The sequence below is a fragment of the Topomyia yanbarensis genome, chromosome 1, assembly GCF_030247195.1.
Source record: "Topomyia yanbarensis strain Yona2022 chromosome 1, ASM3024719v1, whole genome shotgun sequence".
Taxonomy (NCBI): domain Eukaryota; kingdom Metazoa; phylum Arthropoda; class Insecta; order Diptera; family Culicidae; genus Topomyia; species Topomyia yanbarensis.
Window position 1 is genome coordinate 74864045 of NC_080670.1, and position 23095 is coordinate 74887139.

The window sequence follows — 23095 nt, forward strand, 5'->3', positions numbered from 1 at the left end:
TTCTGTAAACGCCTCTTTGTAGAGATTATTTAGTTAAGTAATGTGGCATATCTAACTCAGTTTACCCCAAAATGGCGTTTGTCATAAGATAGCACAACAGCGACGAGGTAGGATCGTTTTATACGTTGTTCGTTAACCATGTCAATCACTAGTGAGAGAGAAAGCACTGCCTTGTGGAGTTTTAATGATCAGTCTTTTATCAAATTTATTCTACATAATTTTCACATCAATTTGTGTGAACATTTTCTAGGCTATCCACGATACATAAAACTTTCGCCGAGATACAGGCTTCTTTGGAATTTTTCGAATTTTTTTGATTCGTGATTATTTATAATTTTTTCAGAAATTTGGTGGGAGAGGGGGTTTACTCCTTAAGTCACCCCCGTCGGTGCGTTAGCAGTGCGTAATATTCGCACCAGTTTTTCACATATATATGCTGTGCTTCTGATGAAGAAAAATGTTCAAAATGTTTTTGATGGTAATTGAAATGAATAAATTTCTTTTTCCCTTAGAATCTTGACGATTTTAATTTATATTTTTCAATTTTTAGTAAATTTTCTTATGGTGCCGACAACCGTCCACATTCTTGCAAATGGCAAAAAATTATCATTTTACTAATTTGTCAGTAAAATTCTTCATGTTGACAGAATAAAATAAAATCTTTCACCAATTATTAGCTAAGGCTTCTAGCTTTCCATTGGTATGCTTATGTCTTATATTGTGCAATTGGAATAATGTTGTGAGCAAAAAACAAAGGTGTGCCGACAACCGACCACATTCCCCTACTTTGATTGTTTTCAGAAGTTGTAAATGGCCATACACTACCTTTGCAAGACAGATTAAAAATCTATGTATGCAGAACCATATCGTGTGAACCAATATTGTACCAAAATACCACGTAGATACCAACTCGTGATCGCAAAATGCGGCGCAACTCATCCGCGGGAGTTTCCACAATTGTACATATTCTCATTCTCTGGTGAAGTACCAGCTCGTCATTGTCTGGAGCCAACAGTATGTACCCAGATCAGTAAGCTATTAGAGTTCAACCAGTGATGTTGGTTCGCCGTGATATACATCGCATGTGCTTTCTTTCTACACGTAAAATATGTTGAGTAGTAGTGGGCCGCATTCGCTTATAAATGACAGCAGTCTTCTATTAGTGCATTTTACAATATTGGCCTTTATTGTAGCTTTCACTATCCCTGTAGCGCAATCCCAGACTTTCATCAGACGTAAGTGTCCAAGCGTAAAAACGGAAACTTTCACGAATCTGTTTCGGAAGCCAAATACAAAATGTTCGCGATGGGAGAAATGGCATATTTTGCCAGTTTTAGGAAGAGTTGTGAACTATTTCAATAATTCCTTGATCTACAATCAATGTAATGTGTATGGATATCTTATTCCTACCAAACAGTATGTAATCATTATTATCAAAGTGTTGTGCAGTAACAAATCAGTGGTTCGAGCACCACAATTTGCCCTCTACCTTTTCTGCCAATGCAGATGCTACTCGAAACAACAATTTCAAATGGGTAATGTAAAAAAATAAAGAAAAGACGGGCTCCACACCCAACATTATTTCAAATTTCTAGATCTGCAAATCAACGTGAAAAAATATTCTGTCTGCTTTTGTTCAACTGCACATAATGGACAAATTAAGGGGGTTAGGTTAATCCGGTATAAAACAATATTTTTAAATTTTATTTATTTTTTTTTTTATTTCGACTATGTTAGTCACATTTTCTTTTTTTTTACATTTTAACGACATTCAATTAGAGATTGCTGGGTAGGGAAAGTTATGAAAATTAGAGCCATAGTACTCAAGTGAGAGCAAGGATGTGAAGTAAACAGATCGGAAAACTTGAAGTGGCAGGGTCATTAGTACAAGCTTAATATCGTGCGGGCTTAATCTTTGTCTTCTGTTAATGAGGGTCGAGCTTAGGCAGTATAACTACGAATCACCCGAGTTCACTAACATGTGTCCTGGTAATGATAGACGTGTCCATCTTTACCTTTAATGATAGACTATCTTTTTCCACCAAAAATACCCTCAATTGATACAGTGCAGTGCGGTTATGCTGTGGTTGAAGCAACTTGACCAAAATAAACGGATAAATCTTCCTGCTTTTGCTATGAATTAGAAGCATAAAAAATTAAAGCCAATCTAGAATTTATCTGGCCTAGATGTACAGTAACCAGCATTGTACGAAGCAAACCGAGTCAAAAACGAAGTACATAACAAAGGAAACCCAACTAGAATAACGAGAAATAGGTGAAACAAACTAACCACGGTATGTGTGGCGATATATTTTTTTCGGTGGCTGTATGGTCGTATTTTTTAACCAGTTGCGCCGGCGTTGCATAGCGGTCGGAAATTGAAAAACCTGGTGCGATTGTACTTTTCCCAATCATGAACACTAGGATTACATTGTTGGTTACGACCGTTGAATATCTTGAAACTTATAAATGGTATAAACAATTCAAAGAAGACAATTCATTCTTCTATCCAGGGGAAGATGGGGTAAAACGCACCCCCAAAGAAATATGATCATAACTCAGCTATAGAAAATTAATTGGAAGAATTTAATTAATGATATCGTTTAGCCAACATTTCCCTCAGTAATCACAATCATAACACTTTGCAAAATATTCAAAAACATGAAAAATATTCAATTATTTAAAATCATTCAAAAATACATTTTGAAAAATAAGCGGAGCAAAGTGCGCCTGTGCGGGGGTAAAATGCACCACAACAACGGGGCATAATGCACTACAACGACGGGGTAGGATGCACCGCAACAACGGGGCAGAATGCTCGGTGAACAAGCAAAAAGTTTTGTTTTTTGACGGGATTTCACAGAAGTGTGCCATCAAATAGCCTTATATTATGCAATTAGTAGGTTTTCAAAAGGATGTTTTTGTTTCCGTTTAAAAAATCGCCAAATTCAAAGAAGAGGGCATTTTGCCCCGATAGAGCAGAAATATAGTAAAAAGTGAACTATTTAGTAGATTTTTCATATATAGTGCGACAGAATAATGAGCTACGGTATAAATGGAACTGCAATGCACTGATATAATAGTAAAACAGCATTCATAAGAGCTGAGAATCCTTATTGCATGAGCTACAATAATTACATGAGAAGAGCACGTTATTACTTATTGTTTAGCTGCTATTGATGTACGGTTATCAAACTTTGGCAGTGTATGCTTACTATGACGGACTTCCGACTGGTGTTACCTTTTTCTAGAAATTTTCAGCAGTTTTCGATATAAGCAAGGGGTGCATTTTGCGCCGGGGGTACGTTTTACCCCATTTTCCCCTATTCTGTATTAATCTCTCAAATACTACGAAGATCGGTGGACTATGTTGCGAGTTTTACTAAGAATGGAAACAAAAGTCGTACTCATAGGTCGTCGCTGTTGCGCTATCTTATGACAAGCGCCATTTAGCACATTTCGAGAAAAACGATTTTTAAAGTTTGAGATTGAATATTTTAAAACTTATAAATGGTATAAACAATCCAAAGAAGACAATTGATGCTTCTATCTATTCTGCATTAATCTCTCAAATATAACGAAGATCGGTTGACTATGTTGCGAGTTTTTACTATGAATGTAAACAAAAGTCGCACTCACACGTGTCATAGGCGTGTATTGATGACAAAATTTGTATGACGTGTCATAATCGTGCGTGGAAAATTTTCCATAGAAAAAAAATAACCATTTTTTACTTTTATTCATATCTTTGCGTTCATATGGTCTATAAACAATCGGTGAAATGCATTTTGAAGGAAATGAGTCAGGGAATCTAGAAAAAATGTTATTTTTGATTACAGTGTTGCCAAATATGGCTTATTCCAGTTTAAAACTAAAACTGTGTTTTTCTCACAACTCGTGTAATTCTCCTTGGAAAATGTTTATGCCATTGTGTTCCTCAGACATTTTCACACATAAAAACATCTAAAACTTGAATATAACTTGAGCCAATCCCTAGATATAGTGATTTGAAGCAAAAAACTCACAATTTCTCATCATGTTTCTCGCTATATCTAAGTAACCACGTAGAATTTCAAAATTCTGAAAACGCCACTTTGTAGAGATTTTTCAAACAAGTAATGTGGCATATCTAACTCAGTTTACCCCAAAATGGCGTTTGTCATAACATAGCACAACAGCGACGAGGTGTCATAGGTGTGTATTGATGACAAAATTTGTATGGTGTGTCATAATCGTGCATGGAAAATTTTCCAAAGAAAAAAGTATCAATCATCAACTTTTATTCATATCGTTGGCTTCATTTTGTCTATAAAGAATCGGTGAGGTGCATTTTGAAGGAAATGAGTCAGGGAATCTAGAAAAAATAGTTATTTTGGTTACAGTGTTGCCAAATATACTCTACTGTATAGTTAAGTAATGTGGCATATCTAGCTCAGTTTACCGAAAAATGGCGTTTGTCATAAGATAGCACAACAGCGACAATATTAAATTACTTTATATATGACAACTATAATATACACAAGCATCAAAATCAATATTGATCTAATATGTTCTACAAAATTAAGGTAAAATCTTAAGCTCAAACCATCACAACCAGTTTTTATATTTAATTTTGTATTCGATTATATTGCTTAGTTTACATTACATTTCAAATTCAAAATTTTGGATGCTCAGCCACAAGTAGTGACTTTTCATCCTAATTACTTACATGATTCCGTTACTATTAAGATATATGCTTTCTCAGTTAAGTGACTTTTTCAGTATGAATTTTTAAGATTACTTGTCATGTGAATAAAAAAAATAAGCAAATTTTAAAAACAAACTTTTAAACTGGAAAGAAGGCTAAGCGTTACAATTGACGTTTGTGGCAATTTTCGTCGGAAATTGCTTATGTTCCTATGTTTGCGAGTTGGTGCAACTCCTGCTAGCATAACAACATGTCCAAATATTTGTTTATAAATTCAATATTAATTCTTCAAAAGGGCTAATGAGATTTTTGTAAACAAACTTATTTCGCTCATTATTCCGCTGCCAAGTTGAATTTCATACAAAATGCACATGAATCAACATATTTACCCTTTGTAGAATCAATTTCAAATGTTTTCTGTGTTGAAATTATAACCAGTCAAGCGAAATTAGCAAAACAAAAGTTTGTTTACAAATCTTATTAGCCCTATTCAAAAGTTGATATGGAATTAATGGTTTGTCTTTTAGGCAAGGCTTAAAAGTCCTGTTTAAAAGAGGGCATAAACTTTTTTATATTTGTTGCATTTAGCTTGGATTCCTTCAATGTGATCCTTGAAAGTAGGCTTTTTATCGTAAATCAAACTAAGGTATTTAACTTGCTCGACTACGTTAAATTGAATTTAATAAAACAATTAATAGTGTTTTTCGCCGTGTTAGTGGAAATTTTCATTTATTCAGATAATTATTGAAAATATTCAAGCTTCGTTGCAGTTAAATGCAAATGACTTTAAGGCTCATACCTGATGCCGAGGTACCTGTATCATCACAGGAAAGTGCCCCTTTTCAGTCTACACGGGTAGATTTGGAAAATTTCTAGACCAACATGAGAAACAGCGGAAGTCGAAATGAGAGTCTCTTTTTGTTTACTCTCTCTTCCGTCAATAACTCGGCCGCTTCTACGTTTGCTACTTAACTCTTAGCATAATATGCTAGACGACAGCAGAGTCTTTCAATATTTATTGAAACAATGTTGGAAAGTTTTATGTTGATGCCATAACAATCGAAGAAAGTAAACACAGAGAGACTCTCATTTGGCCTTCCGCCCATTTCACATGTTGGTCTAGATTTCAGGTAAAAATATTATTGGACACTTCCCACTAACCTGCACTTTCAAAGTAGAAATCAAACTGCTACTGAAAACTGCGAGCTGTCAAAACACATACATTTTAAGTGATAAAGATCACTTAAAATGTATGTATGCCAGACCAGTCGAACTAACCAGTCCATGAATAAAGTTTATTAGTAGAATGTCGGAATCCAATTTTTATTGCAAGTAATATACCGTCGTGCGGGGTATCTTTGCGCACTTTTTATCAATTTTTCAATTTTGACGAATTATAACTCTTTTAATAATCGATGGATTTGTATCATATCAGCACAGATTTATCGTCATCGTGTATGCATTGTTTATGCCAAATATGAACAGAATTGGTTCACACATAAAAAGTTGTTCATACAGCGTTTACAAATATGTTATGTGGGTTAGCTGGGGGCTACTTTGCACACTTCTTGAATTCGATATAAAATAAAAATTAACCAATTTTATTTACTTATATTGAAATATAATTAATTTATTCTGATATCAGAGGTTTTTCAACAATAAAACAGCACCCATTTATCGTATTTTCTAAATTGAGGGATAAATTTTGATTTAACATTTACAACGTTACTTGTCAAAAAAAAATTTGAGTGGGTTGAGACCGCATATTGTTTTTCGTAGAGATAAAAAAGGAAAATGATGAAAAATGGCGATATCAGTTTATCTCTAGTATGTCAGAATAGGAGCATTTAAAGATTTTTGTATTATCAATTATAAAAATAGCCACCCGGTGGGATTGAAAATTTTGAAAAATAAAAACAGTGAAATAAGGGGCTATTTATAACGTACATTTGAGTGCTAAATTGATGGCGTAACACAGTACACAAGGCCACGTTCTCAAGTTATGCACTTCTTATGTAAAGAGTTCTGAAATAAAGGTTCGAAACCAATTTTATTCACGGTCAAGATCACATTATTTCGCAACCACCAACTTTGGAGGTTCAATGTCTTCAAAGAAATTAGGGTGATGTGCCTATTATGGCAATAGAGCCTATTGTGACCCTATTTCGTACCCCTTGGTTTTTAACCAAGCATATGAGATAATGACAATATCGATTTGGTTAAAGCGGGTGTGCAAAACTAAGCTCAAGTTGTGTTCTTTATTTGTTGTGCACATATGTATTTAGAACTATCCTCTAAATCCAACTTTTAATTAAAACAAAATCACATTATGGAAATATCTGCTAATCCGCCTCACTCACGTAGTGAACCGAAACAGGATGCAACGGCGCTTAGCAAAATAGACACGATCCAGCATTTACCGCCTCATATCTCGTTATTCCGGCATAAATATATTAAACCTTGCACTGATACATACCTTTATTTTAGCCGGAGAACCTTTTTACGATTATTTCACTTTAAATTCACTCATCAAACACTAGGATAGACTTAGTGTTATAATAGGACAATATTAAATACGAGGGTTTACATTATTGCCATGTTTTGCCGACACACTACCACTACCAATGTGAGAAGAATGAAGAAACACTGGTGAAGATAAAGTGCTGGAAAAATTACTCGCGTGAGGCGTTAATTCGGTTGTTGAGGGAAAACATAAACCACGAAGCTAGTCTTGGCGATCTACATGAAAAGGCTGATTGTTTGATCGAGATCTTGAAAAAATCGGTGGACACATTGGTGCTAGTGAAGTTCATCAAATCGAAGAAATCGTGCAAATGGTACAGTGTGGAACTACTGGAGATGAAACGACGACGGGATAAGGCATATAGAGCATATCGACAGCAGAACTCGAACTATGCGTGGACTGTGTACAAAGTGTACCGCAATGAATATTCGTGTACCTTGCGTCAAAGTAAAAAGGAATATGTGCAGCGCAGTATTGATGAGCATAAAAGCAACAGCAAAGAATTGTGGAGGATTTTGAAACGACTGATCAAACCTGAGGGAAATCATCCCAAGTCCATAATATTCGACGGCATCGAGGTGCAGGAGGAATCGATAGTAGCACAAAAGTTTAATGACTACTTCGTTAGCAGTGTTGAAGAAATCAGTAGTTCAATCGATGATGTAGAGGAGCCCCGATTGATTAGTGGAATGTTTACGAACCAACGTTTTGAGCAATTTGAACCCATAACATTGCAAAAGCTAAGATCAGTTATTTGGTCATTGGAAGCAAAAACCGATTCGGATGGCATTAGTTCCAGAGTGTTGAGAGATTCGTTCGACTGCGTTGGAAATATGCTACTAGACGTGATTAACGAGTCGTTAACGACAGAAGTTTTTCCCAGCTCGTGGAAGGAGTCCATAGTAGTTCCAATTGAAAAAACTCAAGGAACAAATAACTCAGAAGAATTCAGGCCAATTAACATGCTCCCTCTTTACGAAAAATCGTTGGAATTAATTGCTAAAGAACAACTGCTAAATTTTGTTTCAATACACAAGCTTCTAACACCAGAACCACCAGAAAAAAACCATTCTTGTGAAACGGCTTTAAATCTGGTTTTGGACAAATGGAAGAAAAGCCTAGAGAAAAGACTTTGCGTGTTTGCTGTTTTCCTAGATTTGAAGCGAGCGTTTGAAACGATTTCACGGAAGAGATCAGTGAGCACTCTGACAAAATATGGAATCACGGGCCCAGCTCTTCAATGGTTCTCGTCCTATTTGGATCCTCGAAGTCAAAGAACCAAGTACAATTCTGTGTTGTCAGACGCTAAGAAAACCACGGTGGATGTTCCACAAGGAAGCGTGCTGGGTCCCCTGTTATTTATTTTATACATTAATGACTTGAAGAGAATTCTAAAATACTGTGATATAAACTTGTTTGCTGATGATACTGTGATATTTATTGCCTCCGACAATGCTATTGCTGCTACTGAAAAACTGAATAGTGATCTAGAAAGTTTGAATTATTGACTAAAATTTAAAAAACTGAAACTGAACGTGACGAAAACAAAATACATATTGATTGGAAAAAAGCCAATGAACTGTGATTGTGTTAATGTTAAGCTGTATAATAATGTGTTAGAACGTGTCAGTGAAATTAAATACCTGTGAAAATTAAATTAAGTGATTATAGATGAAAATCTAAATTTCAAAAAACACATCGACTACACTATCAAAAAGATCGCGAAAAAATACTGAGTTCTGTGTCGGTTAAGCAAAGAGTTATCGCAGTGGAATTTGATTCATCTGTACAAAACATTAATATCGCCACATTTTGATTTTTGTCCTTCTATAATATTCCTTGCTAATGAACAACAGATGAACCGTCTTCAGAAGTTGCAAAACAAAGTGATGAGACTGATTCTACGATGCAGCAGAAGAGTATCAATTCGATCCATGTTAGATGCACTGCAGTGGCTTTCGGTGAGGCAACGTGTTACATTTCTCACTCTACTCCTAATTCATAAAGTGGTAAGAGGGCTAGCGCCAGAATATCTGCATTCACGAATTGTACGGGGTGGAGACCTTCACCAGTATGACACCCGATCTGCAAAAGACATAAGGCCAGCTTCTTATCTGTTAGAATCCACGCAAAATTCTTTGTTTTACAAAGGGTAAAAGCTTTACAATACACTGCCAAGGGATATTAAGGACGAGACTAATGTGAATGTGTTTAAAAGAAAATGTTTGTTATTTGTTAAAAATGGAATAAGAGTATAATTATGTAATTTTTTGTGAAATATCTATTAGATAAATAAATGTCAATCAATCATAAATGTCAATCATGACACACTACCACAATCAAAACAAACTTTTGTCATCCATCATACAGAAAAGAATCACCAGTTCGGCCAAACCAAAACATGAACTTGAAAATATATTGTTATGCAATTTCAGGTATAAGTTATCAATTATTTCAAGTTATTCAACTAATTGTAGATATTGCAGATATTTTATTTTCATTTGCACATACAATTCGGATCGGGAGGAAGCAATGCGTGATGTGAAACTTGAGATTCCAGTTATTAACCTTCGTATGGTTATTTCCCGCGTGCACAATTCTGTGCGCTCTTCTACTAACAGCTGATGAGTTTCTTTCATGTGCGTGATGTTTACGTTTGTTTCGATCTGCTGAAAAAAGCAGAATGATTCGTTTCACAAATCACGCGTTGGCGTTTATGATTTGGATACCTAGTGAGAATCGACGCAAATGGAATATGAGGCATGGCGTTTCAAGTAGATTGTTTTTCGATGAGGTGGAAATCGGCACACCCATGAGGCGAAAACTGGATCGTTGAGGTGGGAATAGATGCACAGAATAGAACATTTATTTTCATTTGTGCTGAAAATTGAGACAATTCTGCTAAATAAGCATTATATAGATGTTTAAGAAACAGTACACTGATACTTTATTCTGAGAAAGGTTATAGGTAATATGGCTTTTTTAAGTTGTTCAAAAAATAGTGCGACCTTCTTCCTAATGGTGCCAAAATAGGATCATCACCCTATACAATATAATACAGAGCATCTCTTGAAAAAAAACAATTTTAGTAATTAATTCTCTTGCAAATAATTACGCAGAATAAACTCAAAACATTATTTAAAGGCTTGGTATCTTCGGTAAAGTTGTTGATGATATTAAAAACAACTTTTTTCAGGACACAAAAATCTTCAAATGCTCATAAAAACCGATCCTGACATACTAGAAACAAACGGAAAACGCCATTTTTCATCACAAAAAAAACCTTCAAATGCTCATGAAAACCGATCCTGACGTACTAGAAATAAACGGAAAACGCCATTTTCCATCATTTCTTCTTTCCGAAAATCAGTATGTGGTCTCAGTACACTTAAGATTTTCTATTTTGCTGAGCAGTCTCATTTTACGAGCCTCCAATCACTTTTATCGACCCTTGAAGTGTTTTGTTTGTTTCGGTAAACAGCGTTTAGACAAATGAAAAAAGGCATATGCAACATGGTTAAAAGACTCTACAAATGCCAAAAGTATAATAAGACTAATAAAAGCGCGTCTGTTAGTAAAAATTAAAAAAACTAAAGTGTCCAAATAGCCCCACATATCCAAAGTAGCCCCGCACGACGGTATAGGTAATTCCGCGCGAAGTGATCAAAAAAATTGGACCTCTGCTTTGTAAATTCCCGAGACTACGCTCCGTACTGCTGCACTGCACCGACTCCTTTAGTCAAGCAGATGCGTCATCATCCCCCACTACATCTTGTATTCGCTGGTAACCTAGGAGTGAATTTTGAAGACGTCTCAAGATTTTAAAAACACTGACTACGACAGCATCGTTAGCACGCTGTTGGATATAAACTAGGACGAAATGTTAACAATGACGACGCAAACGATGCAGCGAAGTTAGACAAACTCGGCATTCATGGACAACTTTTGCGCTTATTTCGTTCCTACCTCGATGGAAGGCAACTCCAAATCAGCATTAAGGATTGTCTATCTGCACCATTCTTCGTTACATCCGGCATGCCACAAGGAAGCCATCTCGGTCCAGTAATATTCCTTCTCTACTTTAATGACGTGAATATCACATTACAAGGACCCCGCCTTTCTTTCGCCAACGACATCAAAATTTTTCGACAAATGCGGGATAAACCGATGCCGAGCTTCTTCAGAGGGAACTTTAGTACGTGGTGTGATCTAAACAGAATGGTTTTAAACCCGAGTAAATGCTCAATCGTTGCGTTCACGCGGAAACGTCATCCGACTCAGTTTAACTACCATTTCTTCGGTTCGAGCATTCTAAGACACTCTCACATCAAGGATCACGGAGTGATCATGGACTAACGTTCAAATCACATACTTCTTGGATAAGGCATCACGGCAGCTTGGGTTCATCCTCCGAATAGCGAAAAACTTCAGGGGAAACTATCTTAAACCGCTTTACTGCGCGTTGGTCCGCTCAACGTTAGAATATTGTTCTGCTGTTTGGAATCCGTACTACCAGAACGGGATTGACAGAATCGAGGCTGTCCAACGCCGGTTCATACGCTTCGCCCTTCAGCATCTTCCATGGCGAAACAGATTTCAGCTGCCGAGCTATGAAAACCTTTGCCAGCTAGTACACCTCGATACACTCAGCATTCGGAGGGACTGCTGTCGAGCCCTGTTCGTCTCGGACTTACTCTCTGCCAGAGTGGATTGCCCTACAATCCTCGGACGTTTGGATCTTCAAGCCCGCGTTGGAGCTCTACATAATAACTCTCTTCTGCGAGTTCCGTTCAGGAGAACCAACTATGGTTGCCAGAGCGCTGTTACCGGACTCCAGCGAATTTTTAACAGTGTGGCGACGGCCTTTGACTTCAACCGGACGCGGAATGCGATAAAAGCGAAAATATTGGCAATTTTAAAACGTAATTAGTTTAAGCAACTACCATTGGCGCCAAAGGGGCCTGTTGGTGAAGGTAATAAACATAAACAATCGACCTTCACGGATTTGAACCAAATTTGGAGAACTTGTTGATCTAGTGCCAATATATAAAATCCCAAATTTGTATGTCAATTGAACCACCCCCCGGGCCATGGGAGAACCCCCCGTTTCAACAAATTGCCAAAATTAAATTTAATTTCAACAATTTTTGTAAAAAAGTTCGAAAAAAGTCAGCTGTATCCTTCTACGCAATTTTGTTTTCTTTCGAGACGTCATAATATCGGACCATAAAATTGCCTGCGGATATGCAATTTATCCAACATTTTGAGCGTTATTTCTCTTTTCGATACAGATATTTTGCTGATCAAAGTTACCCCGAAAACAACGAATAAAAATTTACTGCATTTTTTTTTAATTTTTATAGTAAAAAGAAATAAATTACCCAACAATTTGGACGTTTTTGATCTATACGTAAAAGTACAGTTACGTCTACCTGAAATGAAGAAAGTTATTCGAAAAACTTGAGAAAAAGTGATCAATGTTCCCCCGTTTTACGGTATATGTATTGAAAGAAAATTTAACATTCAAAATTTAACTGAAAAAATCGCATAGTTGGCAGCACTGCCGCCAAAAATTAATACTTGTTCTAGACTCCTTGAACAATTTTCTTCAAAAACCATCTTGTGGTTTGATTCTGAAGTAAATAGAACCGGAGATATGATCAAAGGAAAATCAAGGGTTTTGGCAATTTGTCAAAACGGGAGGTGCTCTCATGGCTCGAGTGGTGGTTCAATTGACACAAAACTTTGGATCTTTATATATTGGCTCTAGATGAACAATTCCTCCAAATTTGGTTCAAATCCGTAAAGGTCGATTACACGTGCCTTGATCTCTTCGCATTGAGGCATTGGAGCAGCGCTTAACCCTTGTGGGACGCATGCTTTCACGGGTAGCATAATTGATTTATAGTTATGATAATTTAACTGTAAGGTACACTGGGTTGGATAATTTTGAATCATCGTTACTAGGTAAAGTGGAAAATTGAAATCCCACATTAGTAGAGCAAATCTATTGGAATGGCCTTCTGAGATATTGGCCTTTAACATATTAGTTACTCTCACAAGTTGATGAGTAGTTGAATGTCCAATATGTAAACGAAACTGCTCAGGAAAAATGGATATGTGACATCGTTTTAGTTACAACATTTTTTCAAATAATTTACTAATAAAATAGAGCAAACGAATCTGTCGATAACTAGATGTTTCCGCTTTATTTTTCCTTCAAAATAGAAATAACTTAGGCATTCAGGAAGCATGCTAATTCAAAACATTGGTTGAACATTTTGACCAAGTATCTCATGGTGATTTCAGGAAGGTTGTTAAAAATAATGTTGAAAATTCCATCGTAACCTGGAGCTTTGATGTATTTAAATTTTTTTATGGCAGATTTGATCTCCTCATATTTTGTTTCAACAATTTCGTGTGAAGACAATTCTTGATTTGAAATATTTTCACATGTTTGCAGGACTTCGTTTTCAATAATACTCACAACGTTGAGATTAAAATTATTGCTCAAACTAGTTCCAGAAAAGTTTAGAATATGGTTTAATTTGATCAACTTCTTTCGCAAATTTTTCATTTCTTCAGAATGTGAATCTAGGCCTCACATCGTTTTGTAGATTATAATAGATAAATTTCATTGCAGGATCACGAGAAAGTTGATATTGACGTTTTTAAATCAGCGAATCAGAAGTTGAAGATTGTCGTTAATAATAGTATTAAATTTAGTCTGTGTTATTGGTACTGATAAATTTCTAGTATCAACTATAGAATTTTGTAATACGGTTTCAATGTCAGCTTTATTTTGTATGATGACGATGAAAGTTTTTCTCGATTCAAACTTTGTACCTTTCCCAGTTTAATTTGTGATAATTAAGCACCGAGGTAATGGGATTGGCAACTGCTTCTTGAGAAAGCGAGAAAGTTACTGGAAAGTGATCAGAATCAAAGTCAGCATTTGTAATCAATTCGCTACAAATGTGACTGTGATCTGACAACACCGAATTAATCGTTAATGGATTCTTTACATTCGAATAGCAACAGGTTGATTGGAAAATAAAACTGTATAAAAAACCAGCAGACTAATTATTAAGAAGTAGTTTACGTTGGGTGTTCAGTGTCAAAATGACCGATTATAAAGAATTTCAACAGCTTTCTTGTAAGTTTGTATAAGTCTCGCTTCAAGGAATTAGTTTGCTCGCTAGCGCAATAAAAAGGCAGCTGCCCACAGAGGCGGATCTAGGAAAAAATTTCGGAGGGAGTCTGAAATTTCGATTTTAAAATGTTCATTGCACAACTCGTAAAATAAAAACAGTTTTGGTGGTCGAATCCGGTTTGGAATCATTTTCAGTTTAGAACGAATTTAAAATAAAAACCGATTTAATCCACCTATCAGTGAGATGAGACATTTCTTACACATATCACTGTTGTATTATTCATTAGCTTGCCGATCACACGCTAAATTTACAAGCAACTATATGTGAGATGTGCACAAATACCGCTTCGAATAAACTGAATAAATTAAAGAAAAATAATAAAACAAAACAAAATTTAAAATAAAAAAGTTATTCATAAAATGGATAGAATGATTAACATAAATCAAATTAATAGAATAAATAAATCAAATTAGCTCAAATTAAAATTAGACGACATTAAAACGTAATGAAATTAAGAGAGAAAATTAAATTGTTTCAGGATAACAATAACATAAAGGACTGGCAAAACCGAATTGATAAAATTAAGAAACTAAATAAAATATGTGAACTGTGAAAAACTAACCATTTAATAAAATGATTGAAATAAATAATATGAATAAAACCATAAAAAATTGGAATAATAAAATAAATAGGGTAAGGTGTGGCAAATCCGACCTAGTAAATGGTTTTGGCTGTAAAATGCTCATTTTACATCGGATCAAGTCGTTTTATATACCAAATTAAAGGTTAGACTTCTGGACAACGTTCAATGTATAGTATTTTATTCCTATCTTGGGAAAACTTTGAGATACCAGTGTTTTACGAAAACGTTCATTCTTGCAGTTTTCAAAAATGGTGGGGTGAACCCGACCGCCTATTTTTTTTTTCATTTCGTTTATTTGATAGGCACAAATGCGTTAGCTTGGCGGTGCCGAATTCTTTTGTTTTTACATTTTGAATATCTTAAAACTAGGAGGTTACAATGTTGAAATATTTTTTTTTATAAAAGAGAAAAAATTTACAGCTATCTTAAGACTAGAAAAAAAAATTCTATATATAAGAGAGGGGGCAAAAGATTTTTTTTTATGAAAAATTTTAAAACGAGGAATTCAATAGTAATAGTTTTTTAGGAAATATTTACAGTTATCTTAAAACTAACAATACAGTTTGGTACACAAAAGGGGGAACAAATATTTATGAAAAATTTCACAGATGTTTTAAAACTAGGGATACAATTCTATTTACAAGATGGGGGACAATAGTTTTAACAATGAGTAGAAATTACAACTATCTTAAAACTAGGAATACGGAATACAAATTTGATTTTTTATCGGATACTTATGCTTGGTCATTTCAAAAATCGGTGTAGAAGTAGTTGTATCAAGGACAGGGGAGAGAAGGCGTAGATGGTGACCGGTAGAGAAGAGCAAAACTTGCAACTTTCAGGCAAACGGGAGATCAGCGAAACAAATTTGCGCCTCAGTCTAGTAGGTCGGATTGGCGGATGGTATTCTTCGGACCCGCGGGGGATCCTTCAAAGGGAATCCTTCGGACCTCGAGTCGCTCTCGCTTCAGATTCCGTAGTGATAAGGGCGACGGCGGTTACATAGTGGCAGTCTGAAGCATATCGGTTCCACACGGCAAGAGGAAACTTCTAAAAACGAGAAATAAAAAGAGAGGGGCTAAATTGGTATATTTATCGTTTTTATGAAAGTATAAATAAGGGATATATAGGGGAAATCACGATTTGCCAGCATATCTCCGACTGGGACATTGGGTGGTCTACCTCGGGCCCGAAGGGAATCCTTTAACTGAGACCTGGCGTCCAAATACCCGGCGCATACCCAGACAACGTGCTCGATGTCATGATAGCCCTCGTCACAAGCGCACAGACTACTCTCCGCAAGCCCAATACGCCGCAAATGTGCATCTAAGGTGTAGTGGTTGGACATAAGTCGGGACATTACACGAATAAAATCCCGACCCACATCCATCCCCCTGAACCAAGGCTTCGTTGATACCTTTGGGATAATCGAATGTAGCCATCGTCCAAGTTCACCATTGCTCCACGAGGTTTGCCAACTGTAGAGTGTCCTCTGACGACAAATACTAAAAAATTCGTTGAAGCAGATTGGTCTTTCGTATATGTCACCATTTAATGCGCCCACCTTTGCTAATGAGTCGGCCTTTTCATTGCCCGGGATAGAACAATGAGAGGGGACCCAAACAAAGGTAATCTGATAAGATTTTTCAGATAACGTACACAAGGACTCCTGTATCTTCCCCAGAAAATACGGGAATTGCTTTTTAGGCTTCACCGCACGAAGAGCCTCGATAGAGCTGAGGCTGTCCGAAATGATGAAGTAGTGATCTGTGGGCAGAGTGTCGATGATCCCAAGGGTGTACTGAATTGCAGCTAACTCTGCGACGTAAACTGAAGCAGGATCATTGAGCTTGAATGAAGCGGTGATAGTATTGTTGAAGATACCGAAGCCAGTGGACCCATCGAGATTTGATCCGTCAGTGTAGAACATTTTGTCACAGTCGACTTCTCGGAATTTATTATAAAATATATTGGGGATCACTTGAGGGCGTATATGGTCCGGGATTCCACGAATCTCTTCCTTCATGGATGTGTCGAAGAATACAGTAGAATCACAAGTATCTAGGAAACGAACATGGTTGGGAGTATACGTAGAAGGATTAATGCTCTGTGCCATGTAATCGAAGTACAAGGACATAAATCGGGTTTGAGAATTAAGCTCGACGAGCCTCTCGAAGTTTTCAATCACCAACGGGTTCAGAATGTTGCATCGGATGAGCAATCGATATGAGAGTTCCCAAAATCGATTTTTTAGCGGAAGAAGGCCCGCCAGCACTTCGAGACTCATCGTATGGGTCGAATGCATGCAACCCAAGGCAATGCGCAAGCAACGATACTGGATTCTCTCCAGTTTGATGAAGTGTATGTTCGCAGCGGAGCGGAAACAGAAACACCCGTACTCCATCACCGACAATATCGTTGTTTTGTACAGCCTGATCAGGTCTCCTGGGTGAGCACCCCACCATGTTCCAGTTATTGTTCGGAGAAAATTGATCCTTTGTTGGCATTTCTGTTTCAGGTACCTTTAGAGTCGAACCAGACCCCGAGATATTTAAATGTGAAAACCTGGTTGATCGTTGCACCCATTAATAGAAGCTGGAGTTGCGCCGGCTCACGCTTCCTAGAAAAAACAACCAACTCAGTTTTCTCCGTGGAGAACTCAATACCCAGCTGAAGAGCCCAAGCAGACAAATTGTCCAAGGTATTTTGTAATGGTCCTTGCAAGTCGGCAGCTTTGGGCCCTGTAACAGAGACCACCCCGTCGTCTGCAAGTTGCCTTAGCGTGCATGAATTGGCAAGACAATCGTCAATGTCATTCACGTAAAAATTGTAGAGCAGGGGACTTAGACATGAGCCCTGGGGAAGACCCATGTAGCTAAATCGCGATGTTGTTAAATCGCCATGCGAAAAGTGCATGTGCTTTTCAGACAACAGGTTTAGCAAAAAGTTATTAAAAAATGGTGAAAGACCATGCTGGTGCAGCTTCTCTGACAGAATGTTGATAGAAACTGAGTCAAAAGCCCCCTTAATATCCAAGAAGACTGATGCCATCTGCTCTTTGTTAGCATAGGCCATTTGGATTTCTGTAGAAAGCAACGCAAGGCAATCGTTCGTCCCTTTGCCTTTGCGGAAGCCAAATTGTGTATCTGACAGTAAGCCATTTGCTTCAACCCAATTGTCGAGGCGAAACAAGATCATTTTCTCGAACAACTTCCGAATACAGGACAGCATTGCAATCGGCCGATACGAGTTGTGGTCGGAGGCTGGTTTTCCTGGTTTTTGAATGGCAATGACCTTCACTTGCCTCCAGTCATGAGGGACAATGTTACCCTCAAGAAACTTGTTAAATAAGTTCAGCAAGCGCCTTTTTGCAGTGTCAGGCAGATTCTTCAGCAAGTTGAATTTGATTCTGTCTAACCCTGGGGCGTTATTGTTGCATGATAAGAGAGCAAGTGAAAACTCCACCATCGAAAACGGTGTTTCGTTCGCGGTATCGGGAGGAGACGCGGCGCGGCACGTTTTCTGTACCGGGACAGAGTCCGGACAGATCTTCTTGGCGAAAGCGAATATCCAACGGTTTGAATATTCCACGTTCTCGTTGGTACTATTACGGTTACGCATACGTCGAGCCGTACCCCAAAGAGTGCTCATCGCTGTTTCTCTCGTTAACCCATCGACGAACCGGCGCCAATAACTGCGTTTTTTGGCTTTTATTAAACTCTTCATTCGCCTTTCTAGCGACGCGTACTGTTGATAGCTAGCGGGTAACCCGTCTTCCCGGAAGGCCTTATATGCAGTGGACTTCTCCGCGTACAGCTCTGAGCACTCTTTATCCCACCACAGTGTGGGAGACCGTCCATGGGTATTCGCGCTGGGTACTGGTTTAGTCTGAGCTTGATTCGCACTGTCGAGAATCAAGCCAGCCAAAAACCTGTACTCTTCCTCCGGAGGAAGTTCTTGAGTGGATTCGATTTTAACGGATATCGCGGTCGCGTAACTCTTCCAATCAATGTTCCGTGTGAGGTCGTACGAGGCGTTGATTGTTTTCGATGGTCTTGAACCGTTAGCAATTGAAATCACGATAGGCAAATGATCGCTACCGTGGGGATCAGAGATCACCTTCCACATGCAATCTAACTGTAGCGATGTCGAGCAAAGCGATAAATCCAACGCGCTTGCGCGTGCTGGTGGTGTAGGAATCCGCGTCATTTCTCCCGTGTTTAAGATGGTCATGTTGAAATTGTCGCAAAGATCTTGGATTAATGTTGATCTATTATCATCATGAAGACAACCCCATACCGTACCGTGCGAGTTAAAGTCTCCCAGAACTAGCCGCGGTGCCGGTAAGGATTCCGTGATATTACAAAGCGTTCGGTGCCCTACCGAGGCTCTAGGAGGAATGTAGATGGAAGCAATGCAAAGGTCTTTACCTTTGATTAAAACTTGACAAGCGACAATTTCAATGCCTGGTGTCGAAGGGAGGTTAATTCGGTTGAAAGAATAGCACTTTTGAATCCCCAAAAGTACTCCTCCATAAGGGTTTTCTCGATCCAGACGGATTATATTAAAGTCGTGGAAGTTGAGATTTATATCAGAAGTTAACCAGGTTTCACATAATGCGAAAGCATCACATTTTAAACTATTTAGTAAGAATTTGAAGGAATCGATTTTCGGGAGGATACTTCTGCAATTCCACTGTAGAACAGTGATCGAATCGGTGACCTCGTTCGATGACTTAGCCATCGAAGGATACGGGAAGGATCGCTGCAAGGAGGGGCCATTTAGTAGTCAACTGCTTCAAAAATGTTTGCACTATAGGGAGAAAACGTATCAGAAGGCTTTTAAGAGGATCAGTAACATTGAAAGCTGTGAAAATTAAGTCCACTATGTCAGAAAATTTCATTAGTCCGTTACTGGACTGAGTATCTGTTTGAAAAACGGGGACACTTGGGGTTTTTGGTGTCCCTGGAAGTGGTGGGTACTCCTTGTTAGAATTAATATTTCCAAGTCCTGGAGCAAATTGCTTCGGCTTTTGTGCATCACTTCCGTTGGATTTATTGGTTGTAGATGGCGCACTCTGAGTGGACGACACCTTGGCACCCTTACGAGGCAATGTAGGGGAGGCTAGATTTCTCCTCTTCCTGGATTCCCCTAGGTTAACCAATGATGTTCCCTCTTGTGGGTCGTCAAATTCTTGCTCAACGCCAGCCAAAAGAGCAAAGGAATTTTGGGAAGGGACAGATGACGAAGCATTCTTTAGCATTTCTGCATAAGAGTGCCTCGAGCGATCCTTAAGGGAGCGCTTAATTTTATCCCCGCGCTGCTTGTACACCGGGCATGACTTAAGAGCATGCGGAGGGCCCCCGCAGTAAATACACTTCTCAGTTTCTCCACCGCAAGCGTCATCCTCATGCTCTCCCTCGCATTTGCCGCACCGTTTTTTATTGCCACAATAAGTGGCTGTGTGGCCCAGTTGCTTGCAATTGCTGCAGTTCATTACCCGCGGTACGAACAGGCGAACGGGTAAGCGAACCCTATCCAGGAGGACATAGTTGGGAAGAGCAGACCCGGAGAAAGTCACCCGAATCGAGTCTGACGGAGAATAAGTTGTCTTATCATTTTCTGTTTTTGCGGAATACAATTGCTTGCATTCCAGAATCTTCACCTTTTGAAGTGAAGGGTACTTAAAGCAGCCAACCCCGTACTTCAACAGGTCTTCGCACTTTAGACCCGGTTCGGCGACTATTCCATCGATCTCCAATGCCCTACAAGGCACATACACTCTGAATTGCTTCGTAAAACGCTCGCTGCGAGCAATCTGGTTCGCCTGATCGAGGTCATCTACTATAACGCGTATCTTATTAGCTCGAACACGTGTTATCTGAACTACGGCCGGGTAGTTAGCAGTCAGCTCCCGTGATATTTCTAGAATATTGGGCGATTTCGTGTTGGGCCGGAAATACACCACCCAGGGTCCATTTGAATTGGCTGGGTATGTTTTAATACGGGGAGGACTGGGGGAATCAGGGGAGGGAGTAATATCGGGTTTATCCGGTAAATCCATGGGAATATCATTCCCATCCAATGTTCCTTCGCCCTCGGCCATTTAGGCACGAGGATAGCACGTGGTGTAAACGAGAGATGAAACTTGTATTCAGGGGAAAGGGAAAAGTAGACGGATCGGGGAAAGGGAAACGAAAGAAAGAAAAATAATACTTAGCTTACATAGCGGCGTGTCCGGCAATTCTGGTATTCACTTCACCAGCCTGGGCACCGGCGAACAAAGACTGCCTCAAACAATAGTTGACCTTCACTGTCAATATATATTCTTGTTCACTTTATGCACAGCACCAGAAAACGAACTGCTTCGATCGAGAGCTCGGAGAGTTATGAATCCGACCGCCTATGTTTTTGGTTGATTTAGTATAGATACTACCCAAATTATATGGATTTATCATTGAAAATAAATCAAAGAATGTTATGTTATTGAATTGTAGCATGAAGAAAATGGAATTCAATATCAATCTTGGAATGTCCAAATCACGAGCAGTAGTACGTAAAGATATTCCCATTTTTCTCGGAGCAATTACTAGACGAATACTATATTCATCACGTTTTTGTATCTTCCGTTTGTAATTATGAACCATTGTGAAAAAATAATAAAAAATAACAATAAAAATATATTCCAATTTTATAAATAATCATTTTCTTAGCAAAAAAGCGGTCGGATTTACCCTACTATTTAGAGATCGGATTTGCCCCACCGCGTCATTTTTCATTACGATGCAATTAAAAAAATGATGAGAAAGTTGGACTAAATTCATCTATGCACTTTGTAGGCCTTTAATCAAAGAATTTAAATCCGCTTACACTTTTTATGCTTTCACTTTAACAATAAGAAATATCCTGTAGTCAATGATACACAAATAATCAAATCAAAAGTTGTAAAAACAACAATAAGGTTTGAGCATCTCAATGTAGACTAGTAAAATGCTGTCATACCACCATTATAATTATTTTCGATGCTCTACACGACAACATTGATATTAGTTCGCTTAGTGCTTTCGATTTTCGATAACAGAGGGGGTCGGGTTTACCCAACGGTCGGATATGAATATATGAATAATATGGATTAAATTAACTCTTTCATACCTAATTATTTTGTCGCATATATAGGGTACCAAAGCCGGTTTTCTTAAAAGTGTTAGAGTAAAGAAACACGAAAAACCTGTTTTGATCAAGATAGATGCTTCTCTAGCAGTGTTAGAAGCTGCTGATTTTTTACATACTAATCCTTAATACACATCTCCTGCAAAGTTTTGAATAGTTTCGGCAGAAAAGGTAGCCGTCCAAATTAATAAGATTTATCAGTTTTCAAAAATATTTGAAGAAAACGAAGATATATAAAAATATAATTTTTCACCGATAACTGAAAATGTCTCTGGCAGCACTGCTCTAGTGAAATCCAATCAAAACAATTGCAATAACTTGAGTTCTACGGATCTTTCTTGCAACTATTAGCGCTCAAATAAACGGTGATTGTCACAATTATTAGTTTTACTTTTTTGTGAAGAAACCTTGTCCAAGCCCAAAGTTATATTGCCCATGAACGCATATTTGTCCCGTTTTCTATCTTTAAAGCTTTAAAGTAAAGCTATATGAAAATGTTGTTCATAAATAACAGGATAAACAGAGAGTTAATAAAATCAATAAAATGAATGGAATGAATAATAAAAACAAAATAAAGAATTTTTATCACAATAAAAATGTTTTCTATCTTTTTATCATTTTTTCATTTTGTTTGTTTTTAAGCAGTTAAATTATTAAAATGAAAAAATCAGCGATATTAAAAAGTAATAGAATTAATAGAAGAAATTATATTGTATCTAATTAATGTTCTAGATGAAATGAATAAAGTGAATGACTGAACAAAATTAGTCTGATTATTAAAATGAATAAAAGTGTGAACCGGAAAAATATCAGAAAAAAAATATTAGAAAAAAGTGAATAAAATAAATTAAATGAATAATTCGAATAAGATACATAAGATAATAAACTGATCGGAATGCATACAAAGAATTGAATGA

General features: G+C 37.6%; 1 protein-coding gene across 1 annotated transcript in view; it reads left to right on the top strand.

The window, feature by feature from the left end:
- Nucleotides 1-1044: 1044 nt before the first annotated feature.
- LOC131677954 (multiple epidermal growth factor-like domains protein 10) overlaps nt 1045-23095 on the top strand; it is an 86066-nt gene continuing 64015 nt past the window's right edge. Inside the window, exon 1 of the mRNA XM_058958057.1 lies at nt 1045-1235. Coding sequence (XP_058814040.1) covers nt 1109-1235 — 127 coding nt within the window. The 5' untranslated portion in view covers nt 1045-1108. The remainder of the gene's footprint in view (nt 1236-23095) is intronic.